The sequence below is a fragment of the Esox lucius genome, chromosome 6 (genome assembly GCF_011004845.1).
Source record: "Esox lucius isolate fEsoLuc1 chromosome 6, fEsoLuc1.pri, whole genome shotgun sequence".
NCBI lineage: Eukaryota > Metazoa > Chordata > Actinopteri > Esociformes > Esocidae > Esox > Esox lucius.
This window is the reverse complement of record NC_047574.1, coordinates 31,172,525-31,185,613: the sequence shown is the minus strand read 5'-3', so window position 1 is coordinate 31,185,613 and position 13,089 is coordinate 31,172,525. Positions and strand designations below refer to the sequence as shown.

The 13,089-nt window shown below is 40.4% G+C and overlaps 1 protein-coding gene across 2 annotated transcripts; it reads left to right on the top strand.

The window, feature by feature from the left end:
- Positions 1–2,138: 2,138 nt before the first annotated feature.
- On the top strand, positions 2,139–13,068 carry LOC105030230 (leucine-rich repeat, immunoglobulin-like domain and transmembrane domain-containing protein 1). 2 transcript variants are annotated; one of them, XM_034292577.1, is made up of 6 exons: positions 2,139–2,390; positions 3,371–3,593; positions 6,179–6,460; positions 6,914–7,374; positions 8,032–8,337; positions 10,344–13,068. In XM_034292577.1, the coding sequence occupies exons 3-6, from the start codon at positions 6,339–6,341 to the stop codon at positions 11,387–11,389; spliced, it is 1,935 nt and encodes a 644-aa protein (XP_034148468.1). In that variant the 5' UTR covers positions 2,139–2,390; positions 3,371–3,593; positions 6,179–6,338; the 3' UTR covers positions 11,390–13,068. The 2 variants fall into 2 exon arrangements, with proteins under 2 accessions (XP_034148468.1, XP_010902252.2); XM_010903950.3 differs by lacking the exons at positions 2,139–2,390; positions 3,371–3,593 and having other exon boundaries at positions 6,078–6,460.
- Positions 13,069–13,089: the final 21 nt, after the last annotated feature.

The following is a 13,089-nucleotide window of genomic DNA, read 5'->3' as shown; positions in this document are numbered from 1 at the left end:
AGCAACTGAATATATAGTACCAGTCCAAAGTTTGGACATACCTACACGTATTCAGCATGTGGGAACCCCTTCAAGACTGTTGGAAGAGCATTCCAGGTGATTAGCTTATGAAGTTGGTTGAGAGAATGTCGACAGTGTTCAAAGCTTTCAACAAGGGAAAGGGTGGTTACTTTGAAGAATCTACTTTGTTTAACCCTTTATAATTGTTCCTCGCATCTAAGTTTGATGAGATGCAGCTTATTTCAGGGACAATATAACAAACTTTAGGTTAGGTTTTAGTCAATCATATCCTATTGAGAGTCCTGATATTATGCACCCCTAGCCTACTATGCAAAGCCACTTTGGACTATTTTCCCTGGTTGACAGACTTGCTCAGGTAGTATCTCAACTTAAGTCTTATAGCTGTCTTCTTGAGTTTATTCCCAATACATTCTTCAATAAAGTTTTTAACTGCATATCTAATGAAGTGCATTAAAATGTTATTCACACCCTGTTCACTGGCACTTTCCCTAAAGCCCTTATACTGACATGGTGCAGCCCTTCCTGAAAAAAAAAAATTCTAATCTATAACCTTTTTTAGCAAAATTCTTTATTAACCAGTTAAACTACTTTTTGAATGCTAGTTGTATGTTTTCAATTTTTTATTTTATATCGTTTTCCCCTCCTGAGGTGGCGGATGGTTTTCCAGAAACACCTTGGTGCCGACCAAAAGTCCTTCTCCATGGCTTCCCCAAACATCCTCCCATACCCGATGTTTTGCCTCTCACAGCAGAGGTCGCAGCCCTTCGGGTCTGTCGGTACACTGCAATCGTCACCGGAGTCCTCCGGGATAACATATCCCGGAAGGCCTCCTTCTTCACTCGGACGGCTTCCCTGACCACTGGTGTCCACCAGGGTATTAGAGGTTTACCGCCCCTTGATGCACCTAAGACCTTTAGACCACAGCTCCCCGCCGCAGCTTCGGCAATGAAGGCTTTGAACATTGACCACTCAGGTTTAATGCCCCCAACCTCCACAGGGATGCAAGAAAAGCTCTGCCGGAGGTGTGAGTTGAATATCTTTCGGACGGGGGCCTCCTCCAGACATTCCCAGTTCACCCGCACTACCCGTTTGAGTTTTCCCGGTCTGTCCAGAGTCTTCCCCCATCCCCTGACCCAACAACCAGATGGTGATCGGTTGACAGCTCCGCCCCTCTCTTTACCCGAGTGTCCAAAACATGCAGTCTCAGGTCCGATGACACGACACAAAATCAATTATCGACCTTCGGCCTAGGGTGCTCTGGTACCACGTACACTTATGAGCATCCTTATGTTCGAACATGGTGTTCGTTATAGATAATCCATGAATAGCACAGAACTCTATCAAGCACTGTTCAGCACTAATTGAAGTTTATTTATTGATTTATCAGGGTAACTATAAAGAAGAGCATTGCAGTAATCTATTCTAGAAGTAACAAAAGCATAGATTTTTGCAATGTTCAGAGGATGAAAATAAGCACTCTTGAGATATATTTTATATGCTTCATCAAAATATAAAACTGTGTCATCAGCATAACAGTGAAAATGTACATTGTGATTCCGGAAGACATCAGCCAGAGGCAGCATATATAGTGAGAACAATATCGGGCCCAAAACTGAGCCTTGAGGGAACACCAAAACATACCTTTGATTTGTCAGAGGATATGCCATCCACACATTCAAACTGAAAAATAAGATGTAAACCAGGCTAGAACATGTCCACATAGCCCAATATGGGTTTCCAGCCTCTCCAAGAAAAGGGAGTGATCAATAGTGTCAAAGGCAGCACTAAGATCAAGAAGCAACAGGACGGATGCAGAACCTTTGTCTGAGGCCATTAGAAGGTCATTTGTTACCTTCATGTGTGCAGTCTCAGTGCTATGATAGGGTCTGAAACCGGACTGGAGCATTTCATAGATTGTTTTCAGGAAGGTTTTCAATTGGTGGGAAACACATTTTTCAGAGGAAATGGTGTTTCGATATTGGCCTATAATAGGTCCAGATTAGATTTTTTCAGAAGAGTCTTAATTTCTGCTATTTTTTGTGAGTTTGGTACACACCCGGAAGATAGGGAGCAATTTATTATGTTCAACATTGGCTGATCTAGCATTGAAAATAGCTCCTTAAGTAGTTTTGTTGGAATCGGGTCTAGTTGGCAGTCCTGCAGCATATGAGAAGGAAATTTCATTGCAAATGCGGAGAGGGCCAAAAAGAAAAAGCTGGCTTGTATGAAACGACGGATTACTTTTACAAACAAAGGGCAACCATGACAGAGACAATGGAAGCCAACAGACCAAACGTTAACGACAATGGACGTCGTATGTAATCAGAGGATTATTCCATTTGCCACAAAACATTCCTACATGTATACAAGTAAGTCTAATGTTTGCTAACTTGCTACATAATTCCTTTTCAGACGTCCTTTGCATTTCTAGTTATCTAGCTATAGCTATTAATGTTACTGTTAACGTTAGCTGGCTAGGTAATGACGTTAACTTCCCAGCTAGCTAACATTTCCTGGTGTCTAGCTTTTCTGTTGGGTAGCTAGCTTTGCCTGATGATTAGCTATACCTTAGTAAATAATACTGTAACATTTCTTGTATGTGGGTTTTCTAACTGAACCATCAATGCAGATAGGTAGGTGTGTTTCAGGGGAGGGGTGATTATGCAGAGTTATTGCTATGTTTCCATTGTCTTTACAAAAGTGTGCAAGTCACTTATTTTGGTAGTTAACTACCTGGTTGACCTGTCATTCATTCAGGTGTGTGTGTGACTATGACCAGCTATTATGTGCACACAAAATAAGTCCATCAGTACAGTGAGACTGCTAAACGGCTCAGTGGCTGTTCACCTGCACTCAAACTATCTGCACTTACATTGCTGTTATTATTATGAATCCTGTTATACCTGATGTATCAAGTCAAATTATATATATTTTTTGATATAGTATGTATTTATTTTATTTGGTTTGATACATAGTATGTGTTTATTACAGACTAACCAGACCAGTTTAGCAGGTCAGAGTGCCCTCATTTGAATACTTCAATTGCTGGGTGGGGTTAAGCCCTAAGAGGGTGTGAACTAGGCTGAATAGGTGTAAACATAGAACAACTGTCTGGCAAGTGTGAATCTTTCAAGGCTTTTTTCTCAGAACTGAATAGAGCAGATTATCAACTTTTAAAGCAGCATATCTTTCCTATAACTTTATCAAATTGTACTGTATAATGTACCATTACAAAACTCTGAGTCTGGACCTTTATAAAATGCAATAAAAAGCCAAACTCAAATTTCTAGATTCAGTAACATTTTAATTGTTACTGTCTTCTCCTCTGTGTTTGTGGTTTTCTTTGCAGATTGGGGACAGGTGGAGCTGAGTGGATCTTTACGGTGACAAGTTGCTACTGGGTTTGAAGCTAACTAGGGGTTAAAAGTTCCTGGTGCATAATCTCTCGCTTTCTCTCCACAAGCACCATTTTGTTTTGTGATCTGGTTGATCATGCTTTTTGGATTAGGTGCACATTTTAACACATTTTACATTCATTCATGCATCTCCATTTCCACCTTTACACTTCACAGGTATGTTAATATTTGTAATCTTATACTTAGTTCATTATTTAAAAAAAAAAATTGTTACTCCTTAAACACTAATGTGTGGACTCCCTTGCATGTTACCATCTAAGAACTGGGTTGTGACAATGCTATTAACATACGCCATAAAAAACGTATTTCACTGCTCTGTTTGTCTTTGCCGTAAATAAGGTTTCTTACATAAGCACATTTATAAACCTCAGTAATGCTGCGCAGGAAAACATAACGCATTCTTTCAGACTATTGCCCTAAGCCACAGATCAAGTCACAGAAAGAGACATGCGTTTTGTGAGACTCTTGATGTAGGCAAATGGTGCTCACACTCTCCTTCCTTCAATGACCTATTGTTGAAAGTTTGTTGAAAATGTGCCAATAATCACTGCATGTAGTATTTGGCCCTTGCATAACAATTGCTTTCTACTGTATATCCCATGTTATTTTCAAAAGGCTGTGGGATTATGTCCAAAAAGGTTTGTGCAAGATATGGCCAAAACACTCTCTTATTACAATACAAAATGCTGTAATGGTAATTGCATTAAAATACAATACCAAATACTTTTCCACATACTGTATTTCATCAAAACTATTGAGTTAATCTTGAATTATAATGTATATGAATTACTTTGCAAGTAAATGCCTTCACTACAACAACATTCACATACTAACTATGACTTTTACTTGCAAATGTATTAAATGTGTGTTTAACCTACCTTGGAGGAAGGCTCTCACTGTTAGTCACTATGGATAAGTGTCTGCAAAGTTAGAAAAATGTAATGTTTACATAAAAATAAAGCAAAGCATGTTAAGTTATAGGCCTTGTTTTCGGAATAATTTGATTCCTTGCAGTTGTTTTATAGGAGGTAAAGGAACACTTTTTAACATCCACCCTATCAACCCCATATGGTGTAAATAAATGTTGCACCAGCACCAGCAACACCACATGCCATGGGATTTAACATGCCTATTGTATCCTGTATCATTCAAAACTACTATATTAAAATGTATATAGTAGTCTACTATAGTAGTCTACTGTTTAGTAATCTTCTAAATCTACTATATTTAAAATGTATTTTGTTATATACATAAAAGGTACACTAGATACAAATTACAGGTTTCAAAAGTATCTTCTAAAAAGCATGAATTACAACCAAATACAATTGGTTGTAATTCATGCCTGCAAAGTACAAATTACAACATTCTCAAAATTAATTGAAATAAGTATTTCAAATACATAAAAAGTGACTGCTCTTCTAGTAAGGTTTATGCAGGCCCAAACAACTCATTATTAAATAATTAAAGGTGTTGTCCTGTCACATCAATTGCAAATACCAATCTCCTTCAATCACACACTGTTCTAAAAGGTGATCTCACCTTGTCTAAAAGGGACTTCACCTTTTAGATCTCAGACAGATCACCACCAATCAAAATTCCAGTCAAAATTAGGTGTGCATCCAATTATGGGGATGCAGTTCTCTGTTTTAATAGGCTAGTAGTTGTCACTCTTATTTTGTCTTCTAAAGCAGTGATTGGTTTGCGAGGTGGTACTGTTTAGCTAAAAAACTATAACAGATGTATGATCATGTGACAGGAGTACTCCTTTAAATAAATGATATGTAAAAGCAGCATTTGATTTAGAAAAGGTTCATGAATAGAAACACTCAGTCATTACACCGTATTTTATTTATTGATGATTTCATGATAATAAATCGTGTTTCTGATTTTCATAAAAACAACATGAATGTCATAATAGTAGGATGTAATATACTATTAATAACATTTAAGGATGTATGTCCACGCCTTTTTCACAGACTTTCCACCTAGGTATGTATCAAGATACCTATCATGTGTTAAATATGCCCATGTCAAAAGCAGGGTAATGAGTAAACACTGAATTTAAACCTGAAGGTTCTGTCTCTGTTATATAACTGTATTGCTTCTAGTTCTCCGTGTGTGTGTGTGTGCGTGTGTGTGTGTTTATTCTTTTGTCTGCTTTGGTTTTAGTACCTATAAAGATTATAGACAAATCTCCTTGTAGACAAACAAATACTCAAAGTATTTTCTGATTCTCTTCCATTATTTTCTTGCAGTTGTACTTTAACTCACTTATAAACATTGCATGTTTTTGAGCTTTTAATCTGTTGTGGTTACTTAAATACTGGCTCTAAAATACTGCCTGGGTAATTGAGTAGGAGTAAACATACCAACGGACATTTCCTGAATGCACATAATTAAAACATTTATGGATTGAATCTATGATGCATACAGATGACAACAGCAATCCATTAGGATCCAACATCTGAAAGTGCTGAATAGGGGCCCCCTTGTGGTAAAACTAATGTAGCCCACTAAGAGATTACCAGTCACGCCAGGGCTCAAATGAATAACCTGATTTTGTGGGGGAGAAAGAAAAGCCAAACAACATCATAGTGGATTATGACCATTTCGGAAGTATTTTCTCTGATAATAAATGGTGACATCTCTGTGCAGCCTATCAGAGTCCAGGATGCAATACGCATCCAGATGAAAAGAACGACAGTCCTTTTGCTAATCCTTGTCTATCCTTTTTATCTCAGGACTCATAGCAGTCAGATCACTATGGGACAGCGAAGCAGAGGGACAAAGCCATGCAGATTTTATTCCGGTAAATTAGAAACGCAGGGCTGTTTGGTTTCAGTGGGTGCTGACTGGGTGCATGCAGACTAGCTGTGCAGTGAGCGCATAAAGTGGGCCAACATGTTTGTAGTGTTCATCCTGGGATTCTACCTGGTATCAGGTGCGCTTCCCTCCCAAGTGAGCGCGTGCCCGTCGCAGTGCAGCTGTTTTTTTCACAACCTGAGTGATGGATCAAAGGCTAGGTAAGTAAAAGACATGATAAACCAACCAATTTGTGGCTATATGTACTTTCCTATTTGTGAGCTCATGCAGATGTATTCCTTTTGATTGAAGATCAGTTTCTCATATGAATACAGATGTTGGCTGCGTATTGCAAAATCACCATGAGGAGAAAGTAATTTAGGGTAGTGCATCATCAATTTTATTTAATGCAGGATTATCTCACAAAGGCACATTGGCCAACTCTTAATCTCTGACAATCTGAGTTTTTAGTGACAGTTTTTAGTGACAGGCCTACATGAATTGAGATTTTGTATTTTTTTTAATAAATTAGGTTTTTAGAATTATAACCTATATTGAGAAATCATATGACAGACAAATTTGGCATAATTTACAAAAATGTCACACATTTTACATAAAGACTGCACAAATAACACAAGTTTTATTACATATTACGTTCTGTAATATTTTCACAGGAGCGTCATTTGCAACGACCCCGAGATCTCCCTTGTGCCTGCCAGTTTTCCTGTAGATACGTCCAAGCTGCGTATTGAGAAAACGGCTATCCAGCGAATCCCAAGCGAAGCCTTTAATTACCTCCCTAATCTGGAGTTCCTCTGGATGTCCTTCAACATGTTGTCTGTTATCAACCCAGACAGTTTCCTTGGGCTGCTAAATCTAGAGGAGCTACGACTGGATGGGAATGCACTCACAGCATTCCCCTGGGACTCTCTTAAGGATATGTCCAACCTTAGGCTGCTCGACTTGCACAATAACCAGTTGACCTCAGTTCCTGCAGACACCACAATTTATATAAAAAACCTAACATATCTAGATCTGTCCAGCAACAACATTCTGACTATACCAGCTGAGGTGCTTACTACTTGGCTAACAGTTAAACCTGTGCAGGGCCCAGATAGCTCCAAAACGATACTTGGTAAGGGAGATAAATTTTGTACCTTAATGTTTTCCTCTATTGAACTAACCAAATGAATCCATTCATCCCATGTACCATTGTGATACAATCTAATTTACAAGGGAATTGAAGGCAGAAACCAATTAAGGATGTGTGTGATAACACTGAGTTCTAATATACATGCAACCACAAAAACTTTCTGCATAATTATTAGCTAGTTTTCCACCATATTAAACCATACAATAAAAAATGAAAAAGTATCCTATTCTAAGGTTTCTTGGTCTGAAAATTCCCTCTAATTTCTTTAAAAAAAAGAAATTAAAAATACGTTATTATTGGGCCATTGTCATCATCACCACTGTCATTGTAGTTAAGTGTAGCGTGCAAGTAATCCTTACACAGAAATTAACAGCAATACACTGTGGGCATACAGTGAAGCTGTGCAACTAGACAAACACTCTCATTCCTGTCATCAACATTGTGTTAATAAAGTGATCCTGATCATACGTGACATGACCAGGAAAATTCTGTGCCATCCCTATAACAAGTTCCCTACTTCATACTGTAATTTATCCCCTCTACTCTGAACCAACCAACCCTTATCTGTATTATATTTTACACAGAATTCACAGTTAAATTATATTGTCATGTGAAATGAGTTGACCTTGAACCATCCAGGTCTCCATGACAACCCCTGGGTGTGTGACTGCCGCCTGTATGACCTGGTCCAGTTCCAGAAGTCACCAACCCTCTCTCTAGCCTTCATCGACACACGGCTCCGCTGCTCTTCCCCTGAAAGTCTGTCAGGCGTTCTGTTCAGTGATGCCGAGCTGCGCCGGTGCCAGGCACCACGTGTTCACACAGCGGTGGCCCGTGTCCGTAGTGCTGTGGGAAACAATGTGCTGCTGCGTTGTGGGACCATTGGCGTTCCCAGCCCAGATTTGGCCTGGAGAAGGGTGGATGGGAAAACCCTAAATGGAACAGGTTTGTCAGCGATGTATGTGGGCGTGTGTTTGTGTTTTTTGTGTGTTTCTCTTAATCTGTTTCTCTCTATCTGTGCATGTATTTGTGAGTGTGTGTGTGTGCGCATCAAGGATGGTTAGATAAGAGGCTTTTGGTCCGCCATCAAGCAATAATACGTTGGCAATTAAATAGATAAAATAAATTAAATTAAATCTATTAAAATAGATGATATACAGTGGGGAGAACAAGTATTTGATACACTGCCGATTTTGCAGGTTTTCCTACTTACAAAGCATGTAGAGGTCTGTAATTTTATCATAGGTAAACTTCAACTGTGAGAGACGGAATCTAAAACAAAAATCCAGAAAATCTCATTGTATGATTTTTAAATAATTAATTTGCATTTTATTGCATGACATAAGTATTTGATCACCTACTAACCAGTAAGAATTCCGGCTCTCACAGACATTTTTCTTTAAGAAGCCCTCCTGTTCTCCACTCATTACCTGTATTAACTGCACCTGTTTGAACTCGTTACCTGTATAAAAGACACCTGTACACACACAATTAAACAGACTCCAACAATGGCCAAGACCAGAGAGCTGTGTAAGGACATCAGGGATAAAATTGTAGACCTGCACAAGGCTGGGATGGGCTACAGGACAATTGGCAAGCAGCTTGGTGAGAAGACAACAACTGTTGGCACAATTATTAGAAAATGGAAGAAGTTCAAGATGACGGTCAATCTCCCTCGGTCTGGGGCTCCATGCAAGATCTCACCTGGAGGGGCATCAATGATCATGAGGAAGGTGAGGGATCAGCCCAGAACTACAAGGCAGGACCTGGTCAATGACCTGAAGAGAGCTGGGACCACAGTCTCAAAGAAAACCATTAGTAACACACTACGCCGTCATGGATTAAAATCCTGCAGCGCATGCAAGGTCCCCCTGCTCAAGCCAGCGCATATCCAGGCCCGTCTGAAGTTTGCCATTGACCATCTGGGTGATCCAGAGGAGGAATGGGAGAAGGTCATGTGGTCTGATGAGACAAAAATTTAGCTTTTTGGTCTAAACTCCACCCGCCGTGTTTGGAGGAAGAAGAAGGATGAGTACAACCCCAAGAACACCATCCCAAACGTGAAGCATGGAGGTGGAAGCATCATTCTTTGGGGATGCTTTTCTGCAAAGGGGACAAGATGACTGCACCGTATTGAGGGGAGGATGGATGGGGCCATGTATCGTGAGATCTTGGCCAACAACCTCCTTCCCTCAGTAAGAGCATTGAAGATGGGTCGTGGCTGGGTCTTCCAGCATGACAATGACCCGAAACACACAGCCAGGGCAACTAAGGAGTGGCTCCGTAAGAAGCATCTCAAGGTTCTGGAGTGGCCTAGCCAGTCTCCCAAGCTGAACCCAATAGAAAATCTGGAGGGAGCTGAAAGTCCGTATTGCCCAGCGACAGCCCCGAAACCTGAAGGATCTGGAGAAGGTCTATATGGAGGAGTGGGCCCAAATCCCTGCTGCAGTGTGTGCAAACCTGATCAAGAACTACAGGAAACGTATGATCTCTGTAATTGCAAAAAAAGATTTCTGTACCAAATATTAAGTTCTGCTTTTCTGATGTATCAAATACTTATGTCATACAATATAATGCAAATGAATTACTTAAAAATCATACAGTGTGATTTTCGGGATTTTTGTTTTAGATTCCGTCACTCACAGTTGAAGAGTACCTCTGATAAAAATGACAGACTTCTACGTGCTTTGTAAGTAGGAAAACCTGCAAAATCAGCAGTGTATCAAGTACTTGTTCTCCCCACTGTAGATCTTTGGGGAGCAAAGACAGTGAAAGCAAAACATGTAATTTCTCCATTCAGTACTAGATACTTTTTCTTTATATTAAAGGATGGAATGCAGTCTTGAAAAAGTCAAGCAAATTAGTCTTAGTATTACTGAATTATTGTTTTTTTCCCCAAATAAAAATTGTTTACTCTGACTTAAGGGGTGTATGTCTCTTTCTCTCCACAGTCCAGCAAGAGAACTCAAAGGAAGGCATCACATGGTCAATACTCAGCGTCCCAGCTGTGTCTTACCGTGACACAGGAAAGTATGTTTGCAAAGCCACTAACTATGCCGGCCACGCAGAGGCAGTCATCTCCCTTGTCATCTCTGACATTGCCCCAAAACCCGACAACAACAATCAAACTAGCATAGTTGCTGCTGCTACTTCCGTAAAAAAAAACAAGGTTAAGAAACCCAACGAGATGGGCAAGGCAGCCTACCAAGAGAAACTGATGGCTAAGTTAATGGTTCCAACAGCTACCCCAATTCCCCCACTTGTTTTGGTAGATTACAGCCCAAATCCTGACAGTACAGGATTAGGGAGTGAGATGGATAGGGCATCTCTTGCACCAGCAATGTTGGAGCTTGAGAAGACCAACCTAAGCAACCTTGCCCAGGCCCAGTATGATCCGGACCGGATAGTTCGCTCAGTCAAGGTCTTGGGTGATACAGAGAACACCATAACCCTGAACTGGCGGGCACCCAAGGCCAAGAACACCACAGCCTTCAGTGTGCTCTACGCTGTCTTTGGTGAGAGGGATATGCGCAAGATTAACGTGGCGGCTGGACAAAATCGTGTCTTTATTGAGGGCCTGGTGCCCAAGACTAAGTATATTGCCTGCGTGTGTGTCAGGGGCCTAATCCCCAAGAAGGAGCAGTGTGTCATTTTCTCGACCGATGAGGCGGCTAGTGCTGCAGGCACCCAGAAGCTCATCAATGTCATTGTCATCACTGTGGCATGTGTCATTGCTGTGCCGCTCACTGTCATCGTATGCTGTGGGGCACTCAAGAGACGCATCCAAAAGATGTGGGGCAAGAAGTCCAAAGACATCCAAGACTCATACGTTACTTTCGAGACATTATCCCCTGGGACCAAGGCTAAAGGTTTGGAGGGTGAGTACCTGACTAGACTCAACCCTGAGGAGTCGAACCGGTTGTTGTCTGCCCGTTCCAGTCTGGATTCAGAGGCCACAGCTAAGATAGAGGGACAGCCGAATGAATACTTCTGCTGACGTCATGCTCCAGCTCCAGCTACATCCCCACACTATCTTCCCCGCTCGCACCCTCTGAATCAACAGAGCCCCATACACACACCTCATTTACAGCATAGTCCCCCACACACACATTCCTACCACCATAGCCCCACACATATAGCTCACCAACAGCACGGCCCCGTACACACACAACATCCCCACCATAGCCCAACACACACACCTCATCTACATCATAGCCCCACTCACATGTCTCATCCTCACACACCTCACCTCTACCACAGTTCCACACACACACCTCATCCCCAACATTACCAAAGCCCCATACGCAAACCTCGGCCTCACACACCTAGTTCTTTTTCTCACCAACACCAAAGTTCTACAGAAACAACTTATATACTTGCTCACTCTCAGCACAGTCCCACACACACATCTAATCGTCACCATAGCCCTTCACACACATCACAATCGCACCCTTACCGCAGTCCCATACACAAGCCTCCACCTCTCCCTGAGTTTCACCACAGCCCCACACACATACCTCGTCGAAATGCACACGCTCACTACAGTCCTACACACACACCCCGCTGCCTCCCTTTCCCATATGAAAGCCCTACACACATGCCTGGTTGTCTCTTTTTCTCCCACCATAGTCCCCCACACACATACTCACACAGGGCACAAGACTCTCCCCCACCTCTTCCCCCACGTTGGGCGCCACCACACCGCGGTTTTTATCAAAGGACTCTTGGACGATGCACCATCATGGAAATATCTGTTTAAAATTATTTTTGTTTTACAGCTGAATCGAATACTATTTCTACTGAGATATTTTGAATTATATAACTCACTGTTTTTGTTGTTTTTATATATATAGATATATATATATATTTTTTTTTTACATATTAGAGGTTCTAAATGAGACTTTAAATGAGCCCTCCATATAACATTTTTGTCAAATACTTTTATCATAGTTAAGTTATATAAAATTTAAGGCTGAAAGGAAACCTGGGCACAAATGTCCTTGCTCCAGTCTATTTCTACTGATATTCTTAAGTTATATATTGAGTTGGCACATATATCTATGCTCAAGACTTTCTATTATTATTCATTGAAATAACTTATCAGCTAGGAAAAGCAGGATGCTAATAATATACAGAACTTGATGGAAATACTTTGCTACAAATATTATTTGCAATATCTACTCCAACTTCAACCCCTTCAGAGAAGTCTCTCACAACTCACTTAAAAGGGAACATAATGACAAACAGTAATAGCAGTTTTTGGTGTTTACATGATAGGTATGTGTATGATTTGTAAATACTTTTCTGTACAATTTACACTTACATGTATAAACCTATGCCTCTGTATATATCAATTATATGTTTTTGAAGATATACACAAAGGCATGGTTCATCCCATTGAGAAAGAAATAATGCTGGCTGGAGCTGGAATGAAGTACATAGACTGAGCTATGCCCCCTGTAAATAATGTGAAAATGATGTATGATTAGCGTTATTAAACTTCCAAGGTCTAGGAAAAACATATCAACACATAACTATCAACACTGTGTTTTCTATCTTTAACCATTTACCTGTTTTGTGTCCCCTACATTTCAATGCGTCATTAACTATTGTATAACTTCTGAATAACATTTTGATTTATGGAAATATATTTAAATAAACTTTTATATGTAGTTATTCAGCATCTGTTGTTTTTAT